The sequence below is a fragment of the Mustela nigripes genome, chromosome 16 (genome assembly GCF_022355385.1).
Source record: "Mustela nigripes isolate SB6536 chromosome 16, MUSNIG.SB6536, whole genome shotgun sequence".
NCBI lineage: Eukaryota > Metazoa > Chordata > Mammalia > Carnivora > Mustelidae > Mustela > Mustela nigripes.
In genome coordinates this window covers 1,137,838-1,150,370 of record NC_081572.1, presented here as the reverse complement: position 1 = coordinate 1,150,370, position 12,533 = coordinate 1,137,838, and the positions used below count along the sequence as shown (strand labels likewise).

The 12,533-nt window shown below is 65.2% G+C and overlaps 2 protein-coding genes across 3 annotated transcripts in view; one reads left to right on the top strand and one right to left on the bottom strand.

Annotated features, from left to right (window-relative positions):
- ARL16 (ADP ribosylation factor like GTPase 16) overlaps positions 1–97 on the bottom strand; it is a 2,554-nt gene extending 2,457 nt beyond the window's left edge. The window contains exon 1 of the mRNA XM_059379811.1: positions 8–97. Within this exon, the coding sequence (XP_059235794.1) occupies positions 8–63 (56 nt within the window). The 5' untranslated portion in view covers positions 64–97. The remainder of the gene's footprint in view (positions 1–7) is intronic.
- A 176-nt stretch (positions 98–273) lies between these two features.
- Positions 274–12,533, top strand: part of HGS (hepatocyte growth factor-regulated tyrosine kinase substrate) — a 13,953-nt gene continuing 1,693 nt past the window's right edge. Inside the window, exons 1-18 of one of the 2 annotated variants that reach the window (XM_059379803.1) lie at positions 274–388; positions 1,782–1,866; positions 2,193–2,268; positions 2,665–2,757; positions 4,410–4,533; positions 5,773–5,825; positions 6,323–6,391; positions 7,042–7,166; positions 7,987–8,065; positions 8,133–8,231; positions 8,352–8,453; positions 9,033–9,071; positions 9,147–9,290; positions 9,390–9,449; positions 9,938–10,148; positions 10,502–10,674; positions 10,751–10,891; positions 11,016–11,193. In XM_059379803.1, coding sequence (XP_059235786.1) covers positions 352–388; positions 1,782–1,866; positions 2,193–2,268; positions 2,665–2,757; positions 4,410–4,533; positions 5,773–5,825; positions 6,323–6,391; positions 7,042–7,166; positions 7,987–8,065; positions 8,133–8,231; positions 8,352–8,453; positions 9,033–9,071; positions 9,147–9,290; positions 9,390–9,449; positions 9,938–10,148; positions 10,502–10,674; positions 10,751–10,891; positions 11,016–11,193 — 1,888 coding nt within the window. In that variant the 5' untranslated portion in view covers positions 274–351. Of the gene's footprint in view, positions 389–1,781; positions 1,867–2,192; positions 2,269–2,664; positions 2,758–4,409; positions 4,534–5,772; positions 5,826–6,322; positions 6,392–7,041; positions 7,167–7,986; positions 8,066–8,132; positions 8,232–8,351; positions 8,454–9,032; positions 9,072–9,146; positions 9,291–9,389; positions 9,450–9,934; positions 10,149–10,501; positions 10,675–10,750; positions 10,892–11,015; positions 11,194–12,533 lie in introns of both variants that reach the window. The other variant, XM_059379802.1, reaches the window with a different exon arrangement.

The window sequence follows — 12,533 nt, the reverse complement described above, 5'->3', positions numbered from 1 at the left end:
AGTCAGCAGCCTCTTCACCAACAGCGTCTTCCCGACGCCCGACGGCCCCAGCAGCAGACACATCACGGCCGCCGACCCCAGCCGGCCCCCGTAGCTCGGCGCAAGTCCCGCCCTCCGTCCGCTCTCATTGGCTAGGCCTCACGTCCGAGCTGTTCATTGGTTCTCGGCGCCCAATCGGCGCACTGCGTCTGGGGCCAGTAGAAAAGCCCGCCTCCTCGCGGCTCGAGGCTCGCGGCCCGCCCTGGTGACGCGCGTGTGCGCGCGCCCGAGGGAAAGGCGGAAGCGGAAGTCGGGGGCGCGCCGGTTCGCAGCGGAGAGCGCAGCGGCGTCGGGTCGGGGTCCAGGGTCGCCATGGGGCGCGGCAGCGGCACCTTCGAGCGTCTCCTAGGTAACGCGGCCTCCGCCCCTCGAGGCTGGCGAGCATCCCGGGAGCCGAGCCCGGGGACGACCGCCGAGCGACCCGGGCCCCCGGGCTGTGGGTGGGCGCGTCGGCGGTGCGGGGACCCGGCCGTCCAGGGCGCTGGGCGCGGGCCGCGACCCGAGTGTGTGAGGGGCCGCGGAGGAGGCCGGGCGCGCGCTCGCGGCGACTGTGCTCGGGGCTCCGCTCCCGGGCCAGGGGCGGTCAGGGCCCCGGGGAAATGATCGGTCCCGCGGCCCTCGGGCATCCGACTGAGCGGGCCACGAGTCCTGAGTCACGAAAAGGGGCGACCGAGTCCGATAGGCCCCCGCCCCAGATCCTAGGTTGCAGGGGAACCGAGGGTGCCCCAAACACCGGGCTCCGCAGGGTGGAGCCGGTAGTGTCCTCCCGGGACCTGCCGCGCTCTTAGAGCGCTGCTTCCCTGGGAGGCAGGCCAGCCCCGTCTGTCCCCGCCGGGCTCCGGGGAGGCCCTGCCAGGGGCGGACGGCCCATCCTCTCTGAGCGTCCTGGAGGTCATCAGTTTTAGCCAAAGGAAATAGATGTTTGGCGGCACGTGAAACTGGGTGGGCTCTCTGGGAGTGGGTGTCCGGGGTGCCCCGCAGTGGGCCGGAGCCTGCCTTTTTCCCTGGACGTGGCCGTGGAGGAGACCTCAGATGAGGCACCTCTCTTGTTCTGAGAACGTGCAGGCTGAGGGGTGGTTCAGCCCTCCAAAGCGCAGTCCAGAAGTCACTACGGGATCCGAGCTGGGTGTGCACGCGCCTTATTAGCCATCCCCCGGGTCCAGGGAGGAGAGCAGCAGGGCAGGGGCAGCAGAGCGGGTGTGCGCGTGAGGCAGCTGTGATGGGCAGAGCGTACAGGTGTTAGCTGAAGAATACTTCCCGGAGGTCAGTCCTGGCTCCGTCCTGGCCCCAGCTGCGATCTCATCGGGCAGGTTCAACGTGGGGAAAACGGGGGACTGGGGCTTGAGGCGGCGGAGGGTCGTGTGAAAGCCCGCCTGGCTCAGACCGGCAAGCCGGGTGACTTGGGGCAGTGACCTCCGTTCTCGGCTTCGTTGTGTTTGTGGGTAAAGACGGCGGAGAAAGGACGGTGCTCGGGAGGCGGTGTGGGAACTCGGGGATCACCGGCGTGTTTGGATCAGGTGCGCAGCAGGCGTGCTGGAGGCGTTTCCTAAGCTGTTTGCCTTGTTTCTTGGAAGGAGAGCACTCGTGACTGTTGGGCATCAAGAGGATTTTCATGTGGTTTTCCATTCCGTGTAAATGTTTTAAATGGGAAGCAGGCGGTTCTTTCTCTCTGTTGCTGAGCGGTGGGGCCGGCCAGGGAGTCAGAGAGGATAAGCCCCGGTAACGGTGTGATTTTGCCATAGACAAAGCCACCAGCCAGCTTCTGCTGGAGACCGACTGGGAGTCCATCCTGCAGATCTGTGACCTCATCCGCCAGGGGGACACACAGTAAGTGAGGAGGGTCTGTGCCTGCTCAGAAGCAGGAGGGGCGGCAGCATGGCGCTCCCGGCTCCCTTGGTACGCGCAGACGCCCCGCGATCCCGCCGCGTCCTGCCGCGATGGATGTCGAGGACGCTAGGCCTTGGGCGGAGAATCGCGCGGTCTCCATGCTGGGGTTTTGGGGATCTGGGGACAAGGGAAGGGTTTTCTCTGTACGGCCTGCAGGTGTTTAACGTTTGCTTGGGGATTTGGAAGATTAGAGGATGGAGGTTTTTCAACTCAGCTTCTAAGGGGCTTTTCTTTTCTTCTCTTTTACCAACCCCCTTTTCTTTCAGAGCCAAATATGCCGTGAGTTCCATCAAAAAGAAAGTCAACGACAAGAATCCTCACGTGGCCTTGTACGCTCTGGAGGTAACTTGACCCCCGCATGCTGGCCCCCTCCAGAGTCGCCACCCCAGTCTCCAGAGGGCAGGGACCGCTTGACCCTGGGGCCTCACCCGCCTGCCTGGGGCGTGAGGGCAGGTCAGAGCGGCCCTGACGGAGGGCAGTGCCTTGCCCACCCCACCTGAACCTGGCAGACTTAGGGCACTAAGATGGATTCTCATCTCTGCCCCTGGGGGTACGAAACAGAGTCAGAAGGAGCATGTGTAGCGTCACTTACTGCCTGACTCGGAGCTGCCACAGGGACTCTTCTGGTGGGCTTGGTTGCCCAAGGGGCCTGTCTTCTCCTCGGGAGGTGGACCTGTCCAAGGCAGCTGTCCCTGGCCCACGCGGTGGCTCAAGCCTGTCCTCCCTCGGGTCCCCCAGGTCATGGAGTCTGTGGTGAAGAACTGCGGCCAGACGGTCCACGACGAGGTGGCCAACAAGCAGACGATGGAGGAGCTGAAGGAGCTGCTGAAGGTGGGCCCTGGCGGCGCTGGGGAGCCCGCGTACCCGAGGCCGCGCCCGTGCCTCTGGGGCTTGGCCAGCACCTGGAGCAGCCACAGGGCCAGGCAGAACCGGGGACAGGAAGGCGAGCGTTGGTGGTCCCCGCACCTGGGGAACCCCAGCTTGATGACGTTGGGGCTTTACTGGAAGCACACAGGGACGCAGGGGAGACCCCACTCTTCCTGGGGGGGAATCAGGGGCATCTTCCCAGCGGCAGGGCTCTGAGCCTCACTGGGTGGTGGAGGAGGAGGGGAAGGAGCTCTGTGTGTGTGTGTGTGTGTGTGTGAGCGGCTGTGAGCGCGCTGTGCGGGCAGAGGCCTGGGGGGAGCCCCAAATGGTGCCTGGGGGAGTCCCACCCAGCTTCCAGGCAGGGAGGTGTGCGTGTCCGACATGTCTATACGGGGAGGCTGGGGGACGCGGCACAGCAGGGACACCTTGGGAGTGGGTCTCACACCCTCCATTTGTAGGGGAGGGACGGGTCTCCAGAGCTGTGGAAGAGAATGCACACAGGCCACCGCCCAGGGCCCCACAGGCCACAGCTGCCCACCTGCAGGGATTGTGATGTGGGTGGTGACACTGGCGGGTTGTGTGATGCAGAGCAGGCAATAAGGGGTGCGTCCATCCCACAGGGGTGAGGTGACTGGGGCAGTGGCCAAAGAGCGTAGCCCCGGACACTGTCTCTCCTACCGTTAGTGGGCAGGGCCTCAGCTTCCTGGCCCGTGTGGGTGCCCGTGCCTCATGTGGCCGAGAGCCCATGTGGGACCTGAGCTGGGCCCCAACTAGTGACCTAGCCAGTCCTTGCTGTGGCAGAAAGAGCAGAAGGGTCAGACCCTGCACTTCTCATGTTCCAAGGTCGTGTCCTGCACGTGGTGCAAGTGATCTGAGCCCATTAGTGCCCCCGTGGAGAAAGGGAGGGACCCAGTAGGAAACGGACCTACTGACGGATGCAGATTACAGGGGATCACTGGAAACCTAGTGGGTGCACGTGGTTGGCATCCCAGGAGCGGCTTTCTGCTGCCACGTTCCTGAGTGTCTCCCAGAGAGCTCTAGGAACGTGACCGATGGTGTGCTCAGCTGGCGGAAGTGGTGGCTCTGCGCGTGGGGCAGCTCCTGGGGTGCCCGCCCCCCACCCCCCAGGCTGGCCACGAGCAGAGGAGAGGCGGCCGGCTTCACATCTGCTCCCTCAGCGCGGGGCTGGTGGGCGCTGCCTGGTGGAGCCTGGGGTTTGCGGGAGCCACACCGGTTTTCAGACTCGGGCCTCTAACAGCCAAGCTCCTGGGGGCAGGAGAGGAAGAAGCAGGTGGTTACAGGGTAGTGGGCCTGGGGAGCCAGTCTTCGGGGACTCCCCAGCTTTGCCCAGGGCATTAAGGAAGAGTCAGGCCCTGAGTGGGCACACCGCTGTGATGAGTGTGTCCTTGGGGACGGGGCTTCATGGCGGAGGGCTGGGCCTGGGGAGTGGGTCCATGCCTGGCCCCAGTGTCCCCTGCGGGGCACCGGCCCCGCCTCTGCCTCCCCGCACGCTCAGAGTGGCGCAGTCTTCCTGCCACTTGTCACACAGACGTCGCTGGTGCTCACGTCTCCCTCCACCGTCGTCACTGTGCTTCTTTCTCTCTTTTCCCGGGCAGCGGCAGGCGGAAGTAAACGTGCGGAACAAGATTCTGTACTTGATCCAGGCCTGGGCGCACGCCTTCCGGAACGAGCCCAAGTACAAGGTGGTCCAGGACACGTACCAGATCATGAAGGTGGAAGGTGTGTGGGGCGAGGTCTGTGGGTCCCAGGCTCGGCACGCCACCTCGGATGAGCTGAGGGGCTGCTTTGCCCCAGGCAGAGCCGAGGAAGGCTGTGTGCGCCCTGCCCAGGGCAGGGGGACAGCACCACAGTGTGTGACCGGTGGCGGTGGCAGCGTGCTCTGGGCTCCGGAGCCCCTACGTGTCCTGACCTCACGCCTGGTCGGGGCAGGGCAAGGGCCTGTGGCGGATCACAGCCAAGCGAGTAGATTGAGCCGAGGAGCTACTTCCCGCGCGTTGGGTCCTAGGAAGGAAGTGGAGCCGGGGACCCTGGCCTTTGGGGGCTGACTCAGCACGAGGAGTGGGAGAAGTCCTGGAGAGAGGGGCGCGACAAGGAAGGCCGTGGACAGTGCTCGCACGGGGCAGTGAGTTGGGACTAGGGCGGCCCCCACGTGTGCGCAGGCCCTGAGATAAGGCACGGAGCAGGGCTAGCGTTCGGTGGCTACGAGCGAGTAGGACCCCGTGGAGACTGTGATGAGGGTCCTGTCCGCGTCTGTGAGCTGGTCTCAGGCCCTGAATCCCGGGCACGCGGTGGTGGGGGAATGCTCGCGTTCGCTTTTCTGGGGAGACAGCCCAAAACTTTATGGCGTCCTTGAGGGGTCTGTGGCTCCATAAAAACCTGGGGCGTCTATTTTAAGAGTCCTGAAAGGTACAGGGAGCTGAGGTGTGGGGCCGGGAGAGGGACAGGAGGTTCAGGGAAGATCTGTGAGGCCTCGATGTGGTGGGAGTGAGGCCAGGCCCCAAGCCCTGGGGCAGGGTCACACAGCCGGGCTCCCTTGCCTGGTGCTGGGTCACTGCACTTGCTGCCCAGGGGCTCTGGGCTTCCTCTTTTTTTTTTTTTTTTTTAAATTTTATTTTATTTATTTATCAGAGAGAGAGAGGGGGAGAGAGCGAGCACAGGCAGACAGAATGGCAGGCAGAGGCAGAGGGAGAAGCAGGCTCCCCGCTGAGCTAGGAGCCCGATGTGGGACTCGATCCCAGGACGCTGGGATCATGACCTGAGCCGAAGGCAGCTGCTTAACCAACTGAGCCACCCAGGCGTCCCGGGCTTCCTCTTGTAGGTCTGCTTGGGGAGGTGGGTGCCCAGAGCTAGGACCTGGCTCCTGAAGGTCTTGGGGCAGACCAGGCAAGGACAGCTGAGGCTGTCAGGGCCTCACGTACCAGGGTGGCACTGGCGGTGACCACGGTCTTCTCTCTCCAGGACACGTCTTCCCAGAGTTCAAGGAGAGTGATGCTATGTTTGCTGCAGAGAGAGTGAGTTCCGGGCGCTGGGTATCGAGGAATTGGCTGTCTCTCTCTCTCTTTATTCTAAGTAATCCCTGCACCCTGCGTGGGGCTCAAAGTCGTGACTCTGAGCTCGAGAGCCCCGCACTCTTCCATGTAAGCCAGCCGGGCACCCCAGGAATCCGGCTGCTTTAAGGAAGCAGAAGTGAGGTCCCGGGGTCCCAGCTTGTGCGGGGGAAGGTCCGTGGGTGAGCTGCCATTTTGTCTGAGAAACGACTCGCGTGGGCGGGGCAGCCGCGCCTCCGTGGGCTCCCTTTGGATCGCAGCTGGCCGGTCGGGCTCGTGTGGCTCGGGCGGATACTGCCCCCCAGCCGCAGGGAGTCCGCGCTCACGCCTGTACAGAGGAGCGCCCGTTTAGGGTGGGCTCCGGCCTCGCAGACTGGGCCCTCAGCCCCTGAGCCCACAGTGGGGTCTTGGCCGGGCCGGGGGCCCGTGCGATCCTGAGTCTGCCTGTCCTCCCCACCCAGGCCCCTGACTGGGTGGACGCCGAGGAGTGCCACCGCTGTCGAGTGCAGTTCGGGGTGGTGACCCGCAAGGTGAGTGCGCCCACCCCAGGGCCGACTCCACGGCCCCCACTGTCCCTGCGAGGCCACTGGAGCTACTTGGGGTCCTTTTCCTCTTGGCTTGACCCCGTGGGGCGTGGAGCAGATCCAGCCCCTAGCTCTGTGGGGAGCGGGGCCACCAGGGGCCCCGAGTCCGATGGTCTGTGCTGCCCAGTGAAGCCTGGACACAGCTCTGTCCCCCAGGGGACAGGAGTGCTGCAGCCTTGGGGCTTCGGGAGGCTCGGGTATGTGCTCCGGGCCTCCCGCGGCTCCCCACCCGTGTGCTCCGGGCCTCCCGCGGCCGATCTCCGCCCTCCTGAGGCACTGGCCGTGATGGCGAAGGCCGAGGCAGGCGTCTGAGCAGACTCCCTGGGCCACGTCAGCAAAGCCTCTTCCCTCCCGGCCTAATTTGTGCATGATTCTTACGAAATTTTCTTTTTAATTTGACTTCTTTTCCCCCAAACGGTGGCTGCAGTTGAGAGCCTGGAAACGTGCCATTTCCCTAGGGTCTGGGTAGTCTCTCTCCTCTGCCCACCCTGGGAGGCCCGGCTGACACCCCGTGTGGCGGGCAGCAGTGGACGGGGAGGGTGCCAGAGGTCAGCGGCCCAGCCCCAGGCCGCACCCTCACCCGCCCCATGTCACAGCACCACTGCCGGGCGTGCGGCCAGATCTTCTGCGGCAAGTGCTCATCCAAGTACTCCACCATCCCCAAGTTTGGCATCGAGAAGGAGGTGCGCGTGTGCGAGCCGTGCTACGAGCAGCTGAACAAGTGAGTCCTTGCCCGGTGCCCGCAGACCGGCTGTGCACCCGTGGGCCGGCTGTGCTCCCACGGGCCGGGCTGTGCTCCCGCGGGCCAGGTTGCTTTTCCTGATTTGGGGTTTGTCTGTCAGTTTGTCTGCTTTGTAGCTTAGTAGCTCGGACGTCAAACAGGGAAAAGATACGGGCGCGGGAAGCCGACCCCACGGGGCATGGGCTCCTCCCAGGTTCCTCGGTTAAAGGCGCGGTCTCCCTTCTCCATCTGCTCGGGTGTCCCGCGTGTCGTGTCCATTCTGAAGCTCTGAGAGTGACCGGTCCCAGTCAGGTCCTGTGCCAGTTTTGTCCCCGTCAGGCCCACCCGGGCCCCCAGCACATAGCAGGTGGCCGTCGCGGCGGCTCCGCTCCTGTGACACAGTCTGCTTGCAGCCTCTTTGTCCTGACATGTGCGTCTCTCAAGGGCCTGGGCTGGTGTGGTGCCCCCCTTGGTTTGGGTCTGGGGTCTCGTGTACACTCCCTGTGTGATTCCAGAACGAGGCTGTTCATCTCCGTGCAGCCGTCCCGGGGGCCCGTGCCCCCAGGGATCTCCTTCCTTGGTTAGCTGGTGTCTGCAGGCAGGCTGCTGTCTTGGGAAGTTCCTTTCCTGTGTTTGAACCTCATTTCCAGGAAAGGGGCCTGGGGCTTAGGCTGGGGTCCTGTGTCCCAGCGGCGGCACAGCTGGTTTGACGCGGCAGTTTTTCCCCAGAGCGTTGCCCGTGGCCCTGCTGTCCTCGCTCTGCGGGCCTGCTGGGGGCCGGGCAGTGCTGCTCAGCCACCCAGTGTCGTCTCTCCTCCAGGAAGGCGGAAGGAAAGGCCTCGTCCACAACGGAGCTGCCCCCCGAGTACCTGACCAGCCCCCTGTCCCAGCAGTCCCAGGTACGGACCGTGGGTCCCTGGGGGTGCCTCGCTCCTGGGCCCCGCTCACCAGCCCGTGTATCCCCAGCTGCCCCCCAAGCGGGACGAGACGGCGCTGCAGGAGGAGGAGGAGCTGCAGCTGGCGCTGGCGCTGTCACAGTCGGAGGCCGAGGAGAAGGAGAGGATGGTGAGCCACGCGGGGCGGGGGGGGGGGGGGGGGGGGGGGGGTGCCCCTGGGTGTTTGGGGAAGGCAGAGGAGAATGGGGTTGGCCCATGTGCACGGGGACCCTTCCTGTCTCTCCCACAGAGACAGAAGTCGGCTTACGCCGCTGCCACGTACCCCAAGGCCGAGCCAGCGCCCGTGGCCTCGTCGGCGCCCCCCGCCAGCAGCCTGTACTCGTCGCCCGTGGTGAGCACCCGCATGCCGGGCCACACTTCTCGTGCGAGGGGGCGGCGGGCTGCCCCAGAAAGGATGGTCTGATCAAGCCAAGGAGGGTCGTGGTCCAGCCTGGCCCTCACCAGCTCTGCGCTCCTGGTCAGGGGTTCCCTGTGGGGGAGGAGGACACTGGGGAGTCGGAGGACCTCCCCAGCGTGAGAGGAAGCGGCACACGCTGGGGTCGGAGGTGGCCTGCCTCTTTCTGGCCTGGCCTCCCTCTTTGAATAGGGGTGGGTGGCAGGCGGGACGGAAGGGTCAGGAAGCCAGGGCAAGCTCGGTGGGGGTCTGGGTGGGGCCAGGTCGGAGGGCGCACAAACAGCTGTGCGGTCCACCGTCGGGACCGGCGCTGTCGCTGCTGGGAAGGCTGGGGGGGTTACTGCCCTGCGCCTTGTTCAGTCACAGAGCCCCTGGGGGCCCCTCAGACGGACCGGCCGCTGCCTGGGGTCTGCTGTCACCACGGTGGCATCCCAGCCTCCCAAGCAACAGCCTGGGAGGAGCTGGGAATGTGTTGGAGCCCGTGGGTCACGGCTGCTCTGGCCTGTGTCTCCCCAGACCTCATCGGCGCCGCTGGCTGAGGACATCGACCCTGAGGTGAGGGCGTCCCCACGTGCAGGGCCCTCCCCTGCCATCCCCGGCCCTTGGGGGTGACACTCGTTGTGTGCACAGCTCGCCCGGTACCTCAACCGGAACTACTGGGAGAAGAAGCAGGAGGAGGCCCGCAAGAGCCCGACGCCGTCCGCGCCCGCGCCCCTGACGGAGCCGGCCGCCCCGCCTGCGGAGGGCCACGCTGTCCCTGCCAGCGCACTGGAGGTGGGTGGCGCTCGGCACTCCGGGCCCACAGTCCTGGGCTGGGTAGGGGGTGCCCTGCGACTGGCCAACGGACCCCTCACCTCCTCTGCCTTCTTCCAGACTCCCCTCCCGGAGACAGATGCTCAGCCCGTAGCTCCGTCCAGTGGCCCCTTTGGCGAGGTAAGCTGTGGCTCCCTCACAGGCCCCACACGGGCACCCTCTCCTGACACGGCTGAGCCCTGCCCACAGTGACCTCTCAGGGGCAAGCCATTCCAACCCACAGCTCTCGATGGAACCCAGAACAGGGCCACTTGCTGCCTAGAAGAGATCAGAATATTCTAGGGCAGCCCGGAACTACCCAACTGAGTCCTTGCTCTGTCCTGGAGCTTCTGGGCTCCGTTGGTCCCTGGATTAAGGGACCAGGGTCTCTTCGAGGGAGGCAGGCCCTGCACGGGGCAGGGGCAGAGGGGCTGCAAGCCAGGCTGCCGGAGCTGCAGCCAGCTCTGCCCCGGCCAGCGCCACGCCCCCGTGTGTGAACTGAGCCTCCTTGGGTCTCAGTGTTTGCGTGTGTGCTAATGGGGTCCTCTCGCAGCACCCCTGGGGGGATGGGGCCCCCACACCTGGGGTTGGGGGCAGCTCCGCGAGAGCCCGCCGTGTGTCCCCAGCAGCAGTACCAGAACGGGGAGTCGGAGGAGAGCCACGCTCAGTTCCTGAAGGCCCTGCAGAATGCCGTCACCACCTTTGTCAACCGCATGAAGAGCAACCACGTGCGGGGCCGCAGCATCACCAACGACTCAGCCGTGCTGTCCCTCTTCCAGTCCATCAACGGCATGCACCCGCGGCTGCTGGAGCTGCTCAACCAGCTGGACGAGCGCCGGCGTAGGTGTCGCCACCTCCCAGGGGGCCCCATTGGCGTGGGGTCATGGGAGCGTTCCGTGCCAGCCGCTCGTGGCGGCCGTGGGGATGGGTCCTCGGGCGGGAACCCTCCGGGACAGCAGCTTGAGAGCGCGTCTCTGGGCCGTGGGCAACGCGGAAGGTCCCAGTGGTGGGAGGCGGCCTGGCGAGCGTAGCACCGTCCACTCCAAGAAGAATCCCGGCCGGGCCCTGACCTTGGGACCCCAGAGGCCGGCGGTGCCCCGCGCATCGGCACTTGGCTGGGCGAGGGTGAGGCGCTGGGCTGTGGGCGCTCCCCTTCCGCGCCACACACTCGCGGCGCGGCCCTCTCCCCGCAGTCTACTACGAGGGGCTGCAGGACAAGCTGGCGCAGATCCGCGACGCCCGGGGGGCGCTGAGTGCCCTGCGGGAGGAGCACCGGGAGAAGCTTCGCCGGGCGGCCGAGGAGGCCGAGCGCCAGCGCCAGATCCAGCTGGCCCAGAAGCTGGAAATCATGCGGCAGAAAAAGCAGGTGGGGTGTCCGGCCCCGCTGGCGGGGGGGTGGCCCAGCTCGGGGACCGTGCTGACGGCTGCCCCGTGGCCCGCAGGAGTACCTGGAGGTGCAGCGGCAGCTGGCCGTGCAGCGGCTGCGGGAGCAGGAACAGGAGCGGCAGCTGCGCCTGGAGCAGCAGAAGCAGACCGTCCAGATGCGCGCCCAGATGCCCGCCTTCTCCCTGCCCTACGCCCAGGCACGCAGCGCCCCCCCATCCACTTTGCCCCCTCATGGCCCCCAGACACGTGCTGCCCTGCCCCTAGCTGGGGGCTCCTGCTGCTGCCCAGGGCCGCTCTGACCGCCTCTCTCTCTGTCCCCAGCTCCAGGCCATGCCCGCGGCCGGGGGTGTGCTGTACCAGCCCTCGGGTCCGACAAGCTTCCCGGGCACCTTCAGCCCTGCTGGCTCCGTGGAGGGCTCCCCCATGCACACAGTGTACATGAGCCAGCCGGCCGCCGCCGCCAGCACCCCCTACCCCAGCATGCCCGGGGCCGCCACAGGTAATGGGGCCGGAGCAGGCGCCCGCCGGCCAAGATGCGCGCCAGACCGCTAGCGCTTCCTCCTCTCTTCTTGATTGGCTCTGGTTTCAGTTTTCAGAGAAGTTAAATGGTACAAAGGGTTTTCTAGATTTCCCAGACCTTAACGTTGTGTTACGTTGCTCCGTGTCTTTCTACGTGCACGCGTGGACTTTCTCCTGAACCTTTTTAGACTGGGTGGCGGGCTCGATGCCCTTCGCTCCCAGCGCTGTCAGCGTGCATCTCCTAAACGCGGGGACACGCCGTTGTGGCCTGGGCACAGAGGCCAGGTCGAGAGCCGCGGAGGCGGTGCTGCGACCTCATCCAGGGTCGGGTTCGGCTCTCCCACACCCTCCGGGGAACGCCCCTTGCGCTGATAGGAAACCCCATGGCTGTTGCCTTTAGCGGTTTGTCTGCTTTTCATCTCTGATCTAGAATGTTCTTATTTTGCCTCTGTGTTCATGACACTGACTTATCAAAGAGCACTGGTCTGCTGTTTTGCAGACCACCCCGCGGTGGTTGTGTCTGGTCCTTGTGGCCGGGTTTTGGTTGGTGTTCTGGGCTCCGGAGCGCTGAGCAGGAAGGCGCAGCCGGCGCTGGCTGTGAGGGGTGCGGGCAGCTTGTCCGGGCTCCTCCCCGCCGAGGCCCGGCCGTCCCACGGCAGTTAGCAGCTCAGTGGGGATGGGGCCTGCATCCTTGTCCCTCCGAAGTGGTCCCCGCTAGTTTTAGTGTCTCCGTCGTGTCTGAGGCTGTTGTAACGTTTGTCAGCCAGTGACTTTCTCATCTCGTTCCCCTCCTGTCGGTCCGTTGTCTTTCCGCTGTAGGGAGGCACTTCTCTTGGCTCTCGGTCATTCCCATCCACGCGGATCGGTCTTACTCAAAGTTCACAGTCGGTCTCGTCGCTCCGACGGTCCCGGGTGTGGCTCCTGGGCTGTCTTCCCATGTTCCGTTCCGTGTTCACGTTGCTGCTGCTCAGCCCTGGAGGCAGCCCCGGTCCCGGCAAGGGGCGTGCTTAGCGCGCCAGGCCCTCTCAGCAGACTGGACTTAGAGATGCGGTGTGCGGCTCCTCCCGCTCCCCGCTCCATTCATTCCTGGCCGCACAGAAAGTGGTTTCAGCGGTGCCAGCCTGAGCCCCTGGGCGGAGGCCCACCTGACCAGGCTCACTAGGCCTGTCGTCTTCGGTCTTGAGGCCCTGATTTCCAGAACGTGGAAGCGTTCATTTCCCGCCCCTCCCAGGCCGCCGTTCCACCGCAGCCGTGCTGTTGGGGTCGTTCCTTCTTTTTTTTTTTTTTAAAGATTTTATTTTTATTATTTATTTGACAGAG